The sequence below is a fragment of the Globicephala melas genome, chromosome 13 (assembly GCF_963455315.2).
Source record: "Globicephala melas chromosome 13, mGloMel1.2, whole genome shotgun sequence".
In the NCBI taxonomy this organism is placed as follows: Eukaryota; Metazoa; Chordata; class Mammalia; order Artiodactyla; family Delphinidae; genus Globicephala; species Globicephala melas.
In genome coordinates, this window is record NC_083326.1 from 87,742,209 (window position 1) to 87,758,823 (window position 16,615).

Below are 16,615 nucleotides of genomic sequence, written 5' to 3' on the forward strand. Positions count from 1 at the left end.
CAGCACCCTGTGCTGCCTGCGGCCGAAGTCCCGTGGGAGCTCCAGCCCGCAGCCTCTGTCTGAGACCCCCCCCCCTGCCTCCCGGGGTTCTCAGTCTCTCGCTGGTTCTTCCTGGTCTCCCTAACTTGAGAATGTTGGAGTGCCTCCAGGCTCAGAAGCAGGGTCTCTGAGAAGCAGGAAGAAAAGAGTTTCTTTCTACTCCTCCTCCCTCGGGAATTCCATTCAGTCTCATAACTCATTTCTGTCAAAATGCTGCCAATTCACATCTCCAGCCCTGGCCTCCTACAGTCAGATGTGTCCGAGTGTCTGATACAGTGGCTCTCAAGCTCTTTGGTCTAAGGACTTCCTTACCCTCTTAACTTGCTGAGGACCCAGAGAGGTTTTGTTTATGTGGGTTATATTTATTCATTGTATATTAGAAATTGTATTTTAAAAACGATACGGAAACCCACATTCCATTAACTGTTAGACTGATGCTGTCGTCATGTCATGAAGCCTCTAGAAAATACTGTACACTCGTGAGAGAACACGAATGAAAAAGGCAGATGGCCTCAGTGTTAACAAATCAGGTCCTGTGGTCCCCTACTCTGGTCCTAGCCCAGCCAAGACCCTCTGCCTTGGCAGGGAAGGTGCTTTTCCGTTAGGGTTCACACAGCCAAAACCAAAACTGAACCTGAGATCGGTGCAATGCACGCTTTATTCAGTGGCCAAAGAATGGAGAAGTGGGAATTTAGTTCACAGGTCAACCTCTCACTCACGCTCACGTGGCGAGGGGGATTTGATTGTAAAGAATAAGGACGGTGCGGGGAGGAGCGAGGCTGATGGTGGGGAGGCATTTGCATTGTTCTTCTGGGGGAGGGGCGGGGTTTCCCTGAAATGGGATGCCACCCTTTTCCTGTCCTTTTTTGGTCGGCAACTTCCGGTCATGGCCGCTGGTAGGTATGTCACTTAGTAGCTGATGCAGTAAAAACAACGTAGATGAGACTCCGCGTCTGTTGAAGGTCACATTCGTTGCCATCTTGGTTCTAGCTGGTTCTCACTGGGTTTTGTTTTTCTCTTCATGTCGCTTCGTTACTTTGTTTGGGACCCTGTGACTCAAAGAGACATGTTAGTTCCTGTTCAAGGGAGGGGTTGGCAGCCTTTGGGCAAGAATCTGGAGTCAGCTCTGGCCACAGCAGGAAAAGAGTTTTGACCACAGAACCCTGGAGGAGTCGCAGGGTACCCCAGGGGTCCCCTGGCCACACTGTGAGAACCTCTGGTTGAATCATTCAGTATGCCTGGAACTGAACTGTGATTTCTCTCAGACCTGCCCCAGTTCAGTTAATTGGAGCTCCGTTTTCCCAGATGTTCAGACCAAAACCCTTGGCATCTCTCCTTGAGTCCTGTCTTTCTCGTGTCACACTTTGGGTTCCTCGGTAAGTGTTATAAGCTCTGCCTTCAAAAGATCATGAATATCCAGCCACTGTTCCTGTCCCCTCTTCCAAGCCACCACTGTCTCTGAATCACTACCACAGCCTCCTAAAGTGGTCCTTTTCCAACAAAGTGATCAAGTCGCACACCTGCTCGTCGTGCGGTGGGTTCCCACCTCGGGAAGACAGTCGTTGCCAGGGTGTGGCGTCGTGCCGCCCAGGTGCCCGCGTCCTGCCCCGGGACCTCTGCTGCTGCTCCGGGCCCAGACTTCCACATGCTCCTTCAGGTCAGCTAAGATGTCACCAGCAGAGGGACCGCTTTCTAAATTTTCAGCATCCCACAGGCAGAGACATAGCCTTTCTGCTCTCTCCAGCTTTGCTGGTATCAGTAGCATATTACTTGTTGTGCTTTTTCTACTCTGCTCCCCCACTAGAATGCAAATGATTCCAGGAATCCAGGAGGGCAGGAATCTTTGTGTCTTGTCCACTGTTGTCTCCGAGCGTCTTGATCAATGTCTGGCACGTAACAGGTTCTCAGATGTTTATTGAAAGGACAAATAACTAATGTAACTTAACTCAGTCAACCAGCCCCTGAACTTCTTATGCATGTTAATGTCAAGGGAGCCCTGTATACTCCGCAGTGGTTCTCGTCCTGGGCTGTGTGTTCTGGTCACCAGAGGGCTTTAAAAGCTCCTAATGGCAAGCCCCCACCCGGTTCTCATAAGTGAGACTCTTGGCCTGGGACTTGGACATAGGAACACTCAGCAGTCTTAGCAACAGCTGGAGTAATACTATACGAGGCAAAGAAGCGAAATCATCCGTGTGGGTAGCAACCAGTCAGGCTTCCGAGAAACCTGGATCCTAAGTCCCAGCTTCTGGCCACACCTCAGGACCAGATGTTCTGCCACTGGATTCTTTTCTTCGTGGGTACCTGGAAAAGGAGGTCCTGCCCAGTCCATCTTTGCCCATATGCTCCCTGTGCGAGGCTTGGTCAGGTGTGGCAGGAGGGAGCCCTTTGGAGGGGGTATGGCCTCAGCTGTGGTGCGGCAGGGCTGCCCTAGCACAGGCAGGCACTTGGCTCCTGGCCCTGCGGTGAGCAGAGACTGCACCTGCCCAGGAAGCAGCCAGCCCGTAGGGGATCATTCCTGGGCTACGAGGCACCTGACTGAGGAGTTGCATGCTTTCACCCTTTCTGTTGGGGGTCAGCCTCTTCCCGTCTGGCCTCAGGGGCCTGTGAGGCTGGGGGATAGGGGTGGTATAGATACCTTCTTTCTGGACGACACACGAGCCTTTGAGCACTCGAATCCTGTTCCCTCCTATGCAGCTTACATGCCATTGTTCTAAATCAACTTTATTGTGATTTACATGTAAGTGAGTGCAACTTGATGAGCTTTTGACCATTTTATACACTCCAGTGTCTCTGCCACCATCGAGATTTAGAAAAATGTCCATTCCCTCCCACAGAAGGTTCCTTCTTGCTTCTTTGCAAACAGCCCTTCCCACCTTTCCCCCAAGCAGCCACGGTCTGCCTTTGACCTCCTCTGGTCTCGTGTGAACGGAATCCTACGGTGCGTGAACTCCTCTGCGCCTGGCTGCTTCTGCTCTGAGGGCTTCAGAAGTTAACCTGTTTAATTGTCTGGTTGGTTGGTTTGCTTAAGCAGGGTTCCACTGTAAGGTCGTACTTCACATTGTTGATTCACTGTGGACGGATGGGTATTTTGGATGCTTCCTATTTGGGGCTATTATAAACTCTAGAAAAATTCTGTTCAGGCCTTTGTATGGACACAGTTTTTCTTTCTTTTGGGTAAATACATAGAAGTAGAATTGCTGGATCTGCATGCTAAGTGTCTCTGATTTTATAATTAGCTGACAAGCTGACAAGTGACTGGACGCTTTTCTGTTCTCCCCTCCAGTGCATGAGAGTTCCAGTTGCTCCACATCCTCGCCAATCTTTGATGATGTCAGTCTTTCCATTTTAGTGGGTGTGTAATGTTATCTCACTTGGATTATTAATTGCATTTCCCTGCTGACTAATGATACTGAGCATTTTGTGTGTGCATATTAGCCATTCTTATAGCTTCTATGAAGTAGCTGTTCAGACCGTTTGCATATTGTCTTTTAAACTGGTTGGTCTTATTGAATTGTAAAATTTCTTTGTGTATTCTGGGTAAAAGTCTTTTGTCAGATATATGCGCTATGAATGTTTCCTCTCTGTTGCTGGCTTCTTGTTTTGCTTTCTTAAGTATCAAAGAGAAGATATTTTTAAATTCGATGGAGTCCAGTTATCAGGGGTTTTTTCTCTTACAATTTGTGCTTTTCGTGTCCTGTATAAGACATCTTTCTAGCCAAATTTCTCCTGTGTTTTCTTCTAGAAGTCTTATAGTTTTAACATTTTCATTTAGGGCTGTGTTCTGAGTTAAATTTTGTGTATCGTATGAGGTAAGAGTCAGTTCTCCCTCCTATGAATCCCCCTTCTTTCTGCAGAATTTCTGGAAAATACCATATTTCCCCTGTTGAATTGCTTTGGCACCTTTGTTGAACGTGAACTTACTGTATATGTAAGCATCTGTTTGTTCCACTGATTTATATGTATCTTTATTTCTATATAGCTGTGTTTTACATGCAAACACCACTGCCTTGATTACTGTGGCTTTACAGTAAGTCTCAAAATTAGGCAACGTTAGTCTTTCCCCCTTGTCCATCTTTTTCAAAATGGGTTTGACTATTCTAGGTCGTTTGCATTTCTGTATAATTTTTTATTCAGTTTATCAATTTCTGGAATAAGCCTGCTGGAATCTTGACTGCCATTTCACAGAATCAGTAGATTTACCGGGAGGAAACTGGCATTTAACAATACTGAATCTTCCAAGCCATTAACATCTCTTATATCTCTATTTAGGAGCTTTTTCATAGTCTTAGGCAATGTTTTACATTCTTCAGTATATAAATCTTGTATGTATTTTGTTAAATTTGTCCCTAAGAATTTCATGTTTTTGATGCTACTATAACTGCTTATGTTGATTTCTTCCTTTATTTTATATCAGTTATATCTATATTTTAACTTCTGTCTAATTGTTCCCTGCTGGGGAGAGTGATACAAAATATGCAATTTATACAGAAATACAATTGACTTTTGTATGTCGACCTTGTACCCCGTCACCTTGCCAAATCCACATATTAGTACTAACCGCGTTTTGTAGATACCCCTTAACATTTTCTGCATAAAGTCATGTCATCTGCAAATAAAGACTGTTTTACTTCTTCCTTTCAAAAGTGTATGACTTTTCTTGCCTTATTGCAAGGCTAGAAACTCCAGTATAGTGTTGAATACAAGTAGTCAAGTGGACGTCCTTGTCTTGTTTTTGACAGAAAGGGCAAGTGGTCAGTCTTTCATCGTTATGTGTGTTGACTGTTAACTTTGCCAAGTTGAGGTAAATTCCTTTCTTTTCCTGGTTTCCTGAACAGCTGTTGATTGTGTCCAGTGCTTTCCTTGCATTTATTGAAATGACTGGGTAGCTTTTCTCTTTTGTTCTGTTAATACAGTAAAACACATTGATTTTTCTTCAGCGTGTTCAACCAACCTTCATTCCTGGGTTGAACCACAGTTAAATATAGTGTATCATCCTTATGTATTGTTGGATTCAATCTGCTAATGTTTGGTCAAGGATTTTTTTTTTAATCTACATTCATGATGCTATTGGTCTGTAGTTTTCTTACAATGTCTTTGCCTAGTTTTGGTATCAGGATAATGCTGGCCTCATGAGTTTGGGCATTTTTCTTTCTTCTCTCTTCTCTGGAAGAATTTGTGTACCGTGGGCCGTATGTATTCCTTAAATGTTTCATAGTATTCACCAAAGCTAATAAGTCCAGTTCATTATCACTTCGGGCTTGCCTGCATTTTCATATTTTAGGAAATTTGTAAATGTGTTCGAAACATTCAATCCTGGCTACTTTTACTGATTTTATTTTATTTTATGTTTTTGGAGAAACTGTCATTAATTTCTTTTTACTGTGGTAAAGTATATGTAACATAAAGCTTACCATTTCAACCATTTTTAAGTGTGTAGTTGCGTTAAGTACATTCACACTGTTGTGTGGACTTTAATTTCTTATGCTGGTATTTCTTAAACTGGAATATTTTTAAATTAAAGACATTCCATTTAATCTAGCATTTCAGCTTTTTTTTTTTTTTAAACTTAAGATCTCCAGAATTGATATCATCTTGTGTAACTTAAACTTTGTGCCCTTTGACCCACATCTCCCCATTCCCCCCACCCTCAGCCCCTGGCAACCACCATCCTACCCTCTGCTTCTAAGTGTTTTTGACTCTGTTTTAGGTTCCACGTATGAGTGAGATCATGCAGTATTTCTCCGTCATCAATTATTCAAACATAACCTTTTTTGTAAATGCGTTAGGTGAAAACATAGTTCGACGTGAATGACATTATGATAGCAGTTATTTTATGTACTTGTATACAGTTTCATAAAGTTATGCATTTGAATTATATTTTCACCTTGCACGTTGGTTTTACCTCTTAATGATAATAAACCCTATTATTGGGAGAATTTTAAAATAATTAAGGATTTCAGGAAAATGCTTTGTATTTGAAAAATTAAGTTGTGTTTTATTATATTTAGCTGGTGTAGCTCTTTATTCAGATCATTTGAATTCTGGAGTTGCCAAAGGGAGATGTTATGAATATGGTTTGAACTCACTCTCGACATCTTTGCTGCACGTGAGTATTTCACAAGAAACACTCAGGCGTAGCACCTTTCTTTTGCCACTGAGTGGATCGTCACCAACAATGCGAGAGTGACGGCACTTTGTAAATGACTCCCAGGTCAGAATTGCTTTAGAACAAAAGTACTGCCAGAAAAGGTAACGTTATAGAGTTTTTCTTGTACGTATAGGAGAAAGGAATTCAGTTATGCTGCTATGATTTTAAAAAAAAAAAGCGTTCAAAACAAACACAGAATAAATGGCGTTGTATAAAATAAGAAATTTTATTTCTATAAAATATTTTACACTAGCTGTACACATGCACACACCCACACAGAACTTAACCACACACTGAGTAATTTCCTTTTAATAAATCTACCACATACTATTATATTACAATTTACAATATAGTTTTTGAAGACACAATGGGGAAAGCGTCATCATTCATTTATAAACCTCCCCTAAATTACAAAAGAAAGGCAGTCTGAAAAGTATGTATAAAGAGTAAAAACAATTTACAAGTGGACAAGAATTACAAAATAGTAACCATCAAATACATCTGCCAGCAACTCTGTAAATCTTTGTTGTTGTTGTTCGGGTGCCAATGGTGAAGACTGGTGTGGAGGCATTTTGAACAGACTTAAAGTTAGTATGTTTTCGGTGTGGCTTATGTGGATTGCTTTACGTGTAGGCTGTTCATTGTTGTTGATTATCTGTGTATGGCATTTTGACAAATAATGAAAGGAACGTAAGTCCATATGCCACAAAATGTAACACTGAAAGCAATGAATATTACCAGCTTTTTGGCAGGTTGGAGTAGTGGTACTTTACCAAAGTTACTTCCTCTCCTCTTTTTTAAATGATTTGAATAAGTAAACATTTCCTGTGTGTCGCCTGGCTTGCTTCGAAAGACAGAAAACCAGGATCTTATCATCGCACAGCCTGTGCAACTTGGTCTCAAAGCACTGTGTCTGTGAGGGTGGAGGGCACTGAATGCACAACACATACAACGTGTACACCGTAGCTTTTATTGGACAGTACAGATCACTGTGCATGTATAAGGCAGGACATCAAGGCGGTTAAACTAGGAATTTCAAGACCAGAGTTCAAGTGAGAGTTATGCGTCATGAGGCAAGCATTTCTGAAAAGGGAGCGAGGTTGGAATCATTCCTTCAAGGGCAGATGACAAATGCACAAAGGCTGGGGCCCCAGGTAGGGAGTGAGCTACAAAGAGCTACTGGCCGCCCTGTGTGCTCACGAGACAGCCCAGCTCCCGCCAGGGCCCGGCAATAACAAGAGCGATGGGCGCGGAGGCCCGGCGGGAGTACCAGCAGCTCTGTGTCCTGGCGCTGGGTTTAAAGTGGACGGTAGTGCAAAGAGCATTTCTCTACTGGTGTCAGGGGAGAAGATTGGTTTTTTAGGAAGTACTTGAGTCATGAAAGCCCTAGTTTGGAATTAAAGAAAATTACATAGATTTGGAAGTTGTCCGGAAGCACGTGAATCATTTCACTGCACCCAGCTTTTTCAGCAGTTTCTTGCCTTTGGAAAGCAGCCCCTTTTTCTTTCTCGAGGACATTTCCCTGCCTCTCCCAGGACTACCAGTACCCATAGATGACGTAGGTGGCCCAGAATGGAGATGGGCTGTGGGAGATGGTACTCTCCTGGCTGTACCTGAACCCTCAGGAGGAACCTAGTAGGCACATTGGTACAGGTCACTGAGTGCGCGAGCGCCGGCAGCACCCCTCCGCTCGCCGCGCAGCATCAGTGACGCCACACGGCCCCGCTTCCCACCAGGCAAGGTGAGCGTGGTTCGTTTCTTCTCTGAAGGGTTGAAGTATCCCGTGAGAGGCACACGGCCCTCCCACGGCATAGCTCAGAGGGGGGGTCTGAGGGCCCCCAGACAGAGGGCCAGCAGTGTGGGGTTTTCGGTTTCTTTGTGTTCAGGGGAGGGAGTGGCCATTGCTCTGGCAACACAGAGCTGGGTAATCACTGACTTTGTAACTTAAGACCAGAAGCAGGAAGAAGGAGTCATTTTGAATTAGGTAGAGAGTAAGACTGGCTGAGTACCCGTCAGTAATCTTAAAAGCAAAAGTTCTTAAGGGGAATTTCGAATTTGAAAACTACTTGGGCATGTGAGATCCTGACGTTGAGTACATTCCTGGGTTAGTATACTAGAGAAATACTGGAGATGGCGCACCGGTTGAAAGAAAAATAAATAAAAAAAATAAAATGAACCTTAATTTCAATCAAAGAAAGCTTAAAGGCCCTTATTGTACGCTCTCATCATTTCCAAGGTATTAAAGGTGCGTTTTTGTCGATACAGAGCACATGGTAGGGTTTCCGTGCACTCGAGTGCTTCCCGGTGCCTTGCAGGAGCGGAACTGTATTCTAACGCGGGCATGACGACGTGGGCGCACCCGCGTTTACGGTCGCGTGCATGCCTGCGATTACACCACCTTTCCTCTTGCTCCCTTACCCCACCAGAGCAAAGCTCTTTCTAATACGAGGACTCGTTATTCATCAGGCAGACAGGAGCCCAGGGGCTTCAAGCTTCCTTGGATTTAAAATCAGGGTCTAATTCTAATGGAGAACACCTACTACATCATCCCAAAGTACACCTGAAGATACCATCTATTCCATCTAATGCAATCATTTGAGCTGCATGTTTCATTAAACTTGGTATTGCATTGGTATACCAACAAAGCAGTCTTCCAGCCAAACGCCTGCGTGTTCAGGACACTTGCTTGTGCTTTGAGGAGACGCATCGGCTCTCCCGTAAGGTAGAGGGACGGTCACTTAAGAAAAAGCTGCCTGCCATTCCAGGCAGCATGGGGAGCGTTCAGAGGCAACTCTAGATCACCTCGTGTTCACTACTCATCCGCTCGATCTTGAGTTGCGGGGTTTTTTTTAGGTAAAATTTCCAGAGGAAACATTTTATTAGGTTGTGCTTTTCCCAAGAGTGGCTAACAATGCAATATGCAGCTTGAATCATGACTAGACATTGGAGCACTGTGTAACCAGACAGCTAGCCTGTTAAGGAATGTGCTCCCATGTTGGCCCCTTCCAGACACTCTTAACGCAAATCGTGGGAGACGATTATCAGAGCTGGTCTATTTCTCTACAAACTCAGGTGCTTTACAACTGAGACCAATAACACTTGAGGTCCAGTGAGTTTTTGAGACATATTTCTTCTGTTTTTAGCCCCCCAGTGAAGCCTTAAGTCTACCGCATTGGTCCACTGCAGGTAGCTTAGGTTGCTACGTTTACAGGTATCTTCAGTTGCTCACTTACGTGAAGGCTACATTGCCTGATTAAGGGGTGAAATGCACACTCTTCTTCTGTTTCCAAGCAGATGAGCAAAGAAATAAAATATATATAAAAATATAATATATAAAAACTCGCAGTGATGAAATAAAATAAAAATGAGACACCAAACAAATGTAATCTGACAGTTATATATGGCTGAGAAGTTCTTTGACCTTTGTTGAGAAGATCTGTTAAAACCCTGACAGGGCAAATAACCATTACTGCCCACCGAGTCTAAGGACTATCGCCATCCCCGTTCCACTCTTAAACTGGACTGTGCGTCTGTGACGTAGGATGGCAAGTTCCTTTGTGAGCAAAGCAGACTGACTAGATTGAAAGGGGCATTTTGGTGAAACAAGTAAACTCGATTTGGAATTAGGAATTTTCAGGCACAACCCCCATGGGAGGGCAGAGGAAAAATTCAGGGTGTATGCTTTTCGACCTAAGACATAAAAAGCAATGCAGAGACTGCAGTAGACCGTCTGTGGCGGAGTGGGACAGGGGTTAAAAGTGCTGAACACACGTGCTTACCCTTTTCGTCTTCGAGCGCGTCGGCGTGTCCTGCGGGTAGTGGGGCGGCGCGTCAGAAAGGTAGACTTCTACGTCATCGGGTACTTCTTCTAGGAAGTTGGAGGGTACGAGGCCTTTCTGCCCATTAAGCTCCCCCTAAAAACACAGGGGTGAGAAGCACAATTGACTCTCTTTTTCCAGAAACATGCTTCTTGCTTCAGGTAAAGGAGTACAGCTCAGAGCAGCGAGTTTCTTCTGGCTCAGAAGTGGCAGACAGACCGGGACGCCAGTGCTCCCGGACTCCCCTGACCACAAGAGTGAGCTCGGCCACGTGCTCGAAGCGCAGGGTCCCGGCGCCTGCCCTGAGGTCTCGAGCTGGCCTGTCTGGAGCGGAGCTGAGGACCTGTTTTGGCCAAGGGGCCTGGGTGGTTCTCAGGGTCAGGCACGCTTAGGAACAGTCCTGGGGAGCACCTCACTTAGAGGTCCTCAGCCCTGACCAACCTCTGAGTCCCACGGGAGCTTGCACAAATAGCGTTGCCTGGGTGCACTGAGAGAGGGGAGTGGGGGCGGGTGTCACATGCGGGGGCAGGACTGAGGGGGCCGACCGGTTCCACCTGGTATCTTTCATCCTGTGCGTCGCTACAGCCTCGCTGTAAGAATGCACCCAAGAGGGGAAGGTGAAGGCGTTGGCACCTCCTCGAGGTGACTGCTTCAGGTCGGTATATATCCTTCCGGACCGTTCTACGCAGTCACGTGTCCGTGCATGGAACACAGTTCCAACTGCCCACTGGACGTCAGTCCCGAGCAGCTCACAGCCCACCACATCAACCCCCCCAGTGCCACCTTGCCCCACAGAACCCAAAACCAAGCTCAAAACTGGCCCCAGACAACCTGGGAGTGTGTTTCTCTGTCCCGTAGGTGTAGGAGTTGGTGGCAACTTGAAAGAGACAGCCTACAGCATCAAAATGAAAAACTGTGCATCCAGGAACGTGATGAACAGAGTGAATGGGAGAAAATGCTTGCAAGTCATATATCTAGTAAGGGGTTATAAAGGATATATAAAGAACTTATACAACTTAACAAAATAAACAACCCAATCAAAAAGTGGGCAAAGGACTTGAACAGATAATTTCTCAAAAAAAAAAAAAAAAGAAAAAGACAGATGGCTAAGTAGCACATACAAGATGCTCAGCATCACTACTCATTAGGGAAACGTAAATCAAAACCTCAAGACACCACCTCACATCCATTAGGATGGCTACTATAAACATATTTTAATGTTGGTGTAGATACGGAAGAATTGGAACCCTTGTGCACTGTTGGTGGGACTGTGAAACGGTACAGCCACTATGGAGGAAACAGTACGGTGGTTCCTCAAAAAATTAAAAATAGAATTACCATATGATATGATCCAACAATTCCACTTCTGGGTGTTTACCCAGAAGAACTGAAAGCAGAATTTTGAAGAGAGAATTGTGTACCTATATTCATAGCAGCATTCTTCACAATAGCCAAAGGATGGAAGCAACCTAGCTGTGCATCAGCGGGTGAATGAATAAACAAAATGTGGTACAGTGGAGGGTTATTCAGCCTTAAGAAAGGAAGGATATTCTGACCTATGCTACAACAGAGACGAACCTTGAGGACATTATGCTAAGTGAAGGGTCATAAGCAGACGTATACTGCGTGATTCCACTTACATGGGTCCGGAGAGCAGTGAGTCTAGAGACAGAAAGGAGAAGGGTGGGCGCCAGCGGGAGGGGACAGTGGGGACTTGGTGTTTGATGGGGACAGAGTTAATCTTGCAAGACGGAAAGAGTTCTGGAGATGGATGGTGGTGACGGTTGCACGACAGTGTGAGTGTACTTAACGCTGTTGAACTGTACACTTAGAAGTGATTAAGATGGTAAATTATGTGTATTTTCTCACAATTAAAAATTAAAATTAATTCTTTTAAAAGAGGCAGGTCCAGGTACCCCCCCACGCCTTCCTGTGCGATAATCCCTCCTGAGCCCGACAGCCACGTGCCCAGTCGCCCACCAGCTCCTTCTGCCTAGACCCTGAAGATCCCGCCCTCCTGTTTGCCTGTGGCCGCTTCAACCCTTCCTCCTCAGGCTTGTCTTCTCCGTTGGTGTTACTCAGGCACTCTTTCTAGGACAGCTTTGCTTTTTGCTGTACGTGTCTCCCTGGTGATTTCTTCCACACCAGCGCTTGCAGACAACATGTATATATGCGAAGGCGCTGGAACGTCTGTCCAGTCCAGACCTCTCAGTAGGTCCCCCAGCCAGATTTTCCCTCCAGCACCAGAGGTAAGCACCACACGGAGCAGCTGGCTCGTGGTGGGGGCTACATTCTATGAAAAGGCACAGCTTTACACACACATCCCCATCAGCACCGTGTTCACATCTCAAGAGGCACCTGTGTGAACCACGACCGCCAGGGGCCTGCGTGTTCAGGCTCCCGGGCTGAGCCCTGCCCTGGGCTCCCCGATACAGCGGTGGAGGGAACTGCCTGTGCTCTTCATTGTTTCCTCTCTTCTCTCGAGCCTCCCAGCACAGTTCTGCTAAATCACACGTCAAAAGTGCACACGACACGACTTCACTGTTGGCGTCCACTGCCACGTACCCCGGCACAGGACATGGTCGCTAGAATCACGCTCCTGCGTGAGTCCCCCTCCACGTTGGAGAGGCTCTGTAGCCCCAAGCTCAATAGTTTCTAAGCCGTGTTTTCCTCGCTACCGTGTCCTCATTTCTGTGTTCCCAAGGGAACCCATCGGCTGCGGCAGAATCTGCAGACCCTCCTGGAAGATGTCACAGCTACAGATCTGAGCCCTGCGCGGCCTCGAGCCTATCTCTGTCAGCCTCCCCCGTCACCGTCTCAGTGCAGGCCCTTGCCCGTCACCTGGGCCGTTCCATCGCCCGTCGCCTGGCCTCTTGGGACTCGCACCTCCCTTACACGGTCCACTTGCGAAGCCCTTGACCATAATAACATCTCCGCCACTTGCAGACCCTTCACAGTCTGATCTCTGCTCCTCCTCAAGCCTCACTTCTACCGCTTTTGTGTTTGAGGCCGGATATGAACTGTGTGAAGACCTTACAGTTCGAACAGAATTGGAATCTGCTGGGCTGGGCTGAGCGGCAGCAAACGTTACAGTCTACCCCGGCCCCTTTTTCCCCATGCCCAGTCAGCACGAGGCCCCATCACGCTCGCACACTTCTCCTCCTTTGCTTCCTTTAATACCTTAGAATGCTACTGTACGGCCTGCTTCCCTCTGACCTATCGAAGTATATGATCTAAGAGTTTGGGTGTTGAAACACTGGGCAGGGCAAGCATCTGGCTAACACAGCGTGAGGGTTAAAGCATTGTGGGGTGCTGGGAGTCTCAAATGACTGGAGACAAGGCAGGGACTTCACTGGGGATGCCGTGAGTTGTGGAGGGGAAGGCCCAGGTAGACAGCAGAGGCCCCTCTGTCTACACTCTGTTCATTATGGGATGTGGTGGAACCGAGGAGAGACTAGGAAGACATGACAGGACGAGGTCCCATGAAATAGCTGCAAGTTAGCTCTCTCGAGAGCTTTTAAGATTGCACATGATGTCAGACAACGCAAGTGTGGCGAAATTTAAGATGTTTGGTATTAAGTTAGGTATCCGCAGTTCTTGTTTACCAAATAAAAAATAATAACTGCACTGGGCAGTCTACTGAGCAAATTTGACCAACAAAATAATACTAAAGCCATCTGGTGGAAAGAACTAAAACGTGTACATATCAATTTAGATTTGATTCCTACTATCATATAAAATTTAGGTAGGCTGTTCAAGAAAATAAAGTAGATAAAACAATGTAGGAATGGGAACATGCAGATCATATTAGAAAAATATGTTTAAATTACCAGAAAATACTATGTCCAGTTTTGTCTATATGTTTGAAAATCTAAATGAAAGGCATGGCTTTCTAAATATATATAAAGTATTAAAAATTGACTCAATAAGAAGATAATTATTTAAGCAAGTGAAAACTTTTGTACAACTGCATCCTAAAAAGACACTGAACCTATAAGATTTTTAGGTAGGTTGTAATAACCTTCATGTAATTGTAGGACCTTAACTACGTCATTTAATCTGTTCGGAGCATGAAAAATACTGGAAGCTTACCAGTTCCTTCATAATTCTAGCATAATCCTGATACCAAAAGCCATAAAAAAGATACTCCAATAAATATAAATCAATATAATTTCTGGAATATAAAACTTCTGAATAAAATGTTAGCAAATCAAATCCAGTGCTTTAAAAATAATTGTAAAAAAATAGTTGTACACCCTGGTCAGTAATTTACTGACAAAAAAAAAAAATAAGTTCAGCAAATGAAAAACAGGATGCTTAACATGATGAAGACCACCTATCTTTATCGATAATCTAGCCTAACACATAACAGTGTAAAGATTAGTGATATTCCTACTAAAATACAGACTGTCAGGGATCCCCCGTCCCTGTCATTCAGAATTGTTTTCAATGATGCAATAAGAAGACAATAAAAAGAGATGACTGATAAATACTGAAGAAAAGACAAAATGTCATGATTTGGGGAACCCGAGAGAACCAACTGATGACAATGGATATAAATGCATTCAGAAAAAAGATTTGCAGGGGATCATAAACACACATGCACATAAACAGGCACACAGTGCATACATATGCATGCACGCAAACATGCACACACACACGTGCACATACATAGGCACACGGTATATACACATACACGCACATGCACACGCACACACGTGCACATACATAGGCACACGATATATACACATACACGCACATGCACACGCACACACGTGCACATACATAGGCACACGATATATACACATACATGCACATGCACATAAATAGGCACACAGTACACACATGCATACTCGTGCACATACATAAACACACATGCACATAAATGGGCACACTACATACACATAAACATGCACACGCACACATGCGTGCACACGCAATATACACGTGCACATACAATTCATGTACACATGTACATATACACGTACACATATGCGCACACACGTGTACGTTGCACACATACAATACACACACTCATACATACACACATACACACACACACATTTCCAACATATTTTCTAAATAACCAGTAAAATATATACCAGAAAAAAATCATAATAGCAAGAACATAAGAATGAACTTTGAAAGATATATAAAAGGATGTGTAAGAAGAAATTCATGAACCTTCTGACAGATGAAAGGGAAAACTTAAAAAATGTCAGACACACCATGTGTCCAAATCAGAAGACAATATTATGTCAAGTTCCCCCCAGTTTAACCTAAAAGCTAAACGCACCTCTAAACAAAATACTATGGGTTTGCTGTAGGCAGGCTCTTTACAAAAACGGTTCCTCCCAAATATGAAAATGAATTATAAAAATACAATAGTTGAGATAGTGTCAAGTAGCATTGAAGTCCAGAAACACTCTAGGTAGGACTGCAGTTCATAGGAGAAAGATGTGATCTTTAACCAGCGGAGAAAGGACGGATTATTTAATAAGTGGTGTGGGGACATTAGTTTCTCCAATTAGAAATCAAAAATAAAGTTAAACACTTGAGATTTACATGTGAAAATGAAGCTATAAAAGTGAAGAACCAAAGTAAGATAACTTCTATCAGTCGCCTTGAAGGACTTTTTAAGCATGACTCCCAGGGGCAGACGAAACTGACTACGGACGCATTTAGAACTCCTGCTTCAGAAAGGAAAACAACGTAACAAAACTACACACACACAAGGAAAAGCTACAAAGCAGACAATGACCTAGAAAAGAACGATCTGCGGGACAAAGTATCGAGACAGGCTGGGACCTGGGACCTGGGACCCTTTGCTGCAGGGCTTGTACCTGGACAGATGTCATCTCCTCAAGCAACAAAATACAAAGAAACTATAAGGGACTAAGAATAACCGCTTGCATGCACAGTTGGGGCAAATTATGGACAAGGTACAAAAAGACCAAAAAAAAAAACAACCCAACTGCCCCTTCTGAAGAGCTGGGAGCAAAAACAGGGTGTCAGGAGCAAAAGCAGGGCACTGCGCATGCCCCCTGCACTCAGCACCACCAAAGGGGTGGGCAGACCTCCTAAGCCACGCCTCCAGCCCGACCCCTGGACCCACCCCTACCCTCACCCCATAGAAGGAACAAGCTCGCACCCCCTCAGGGAGCAGGCAAGCAAGGGAACCTGTTACTGGTTCTCGCTCCCCCTGCTGCAGCAGGGGCCCCAGTAAAGCCTTGCCTGAATTTCTTGTCTGGCCTCTGATCAATATCTATTGATTAAGGGGGCCGAGAACCCTGGTCGGTAACGGTATGAATAGTCTCACTAAAAACTATACTCTTAAAACTCAGAAACTGCGCAGAGGAGAGAGCTTTGAAAGGCCACGTGGGCCTGAGTTTGTAAAATCCCTTTGACCCCAAGGGAAACCTGCCATAGAGTTTCTCAGCTACTTTGATTATTTTAGAAAAAGAAAAGAAAAAGGAGGAAGGTTGGACTCTGATGCAAGATGGTGACCCCACTCCCAAGGCAGGGGACAGCGGTGGGTGTCTGGCCGGGCAGGAGCCGCCAAGATGACCACCTTCTCTTCCTCGGGGATTATCGGGAGACCGGCTCCTCC

General features: G+C 45.0%; 1 protein-coding gene across 21 annotated transcripts in view; it reads right to left on the reverse strand.

Moving 5' to 3' along the window:
- RIMBP2 (RIMS binding protein 2) overlaps positions 1-16,615 on the reverse strand; it is a 281,741-nt gene that overhangs the window by 13,888 nt on the left and 251,238 nt on the right. For 13 of the 21 annotated variants that reach the window (XM_060311104.1, XM_060311106.1, XM_060311111.1 and 10 more), the window contains 2 exons: positions 9,967-10,101; positions 6,390-7,819 (listed from right to left, as the gene is read on the reverse strand). In XM_060311104.1, the coding sequence (XP_060167087.1) occupies positions 7,631-7,819; positions 9,967-10,101 (324 nt within the window). In that variant the 3' untranslated portion in view covers positions 6,390-7,630. Of the gene's footprint in view, positions 1-6,389; positions 9,468-9,966; positions 10,102-16,615 lie in introns of those variants that run through there. The other 8 variants (XM_060311099.1, XM_060311103.1, XM_060311115.1 and 5 more) reach the window with 4 other exon arrangements.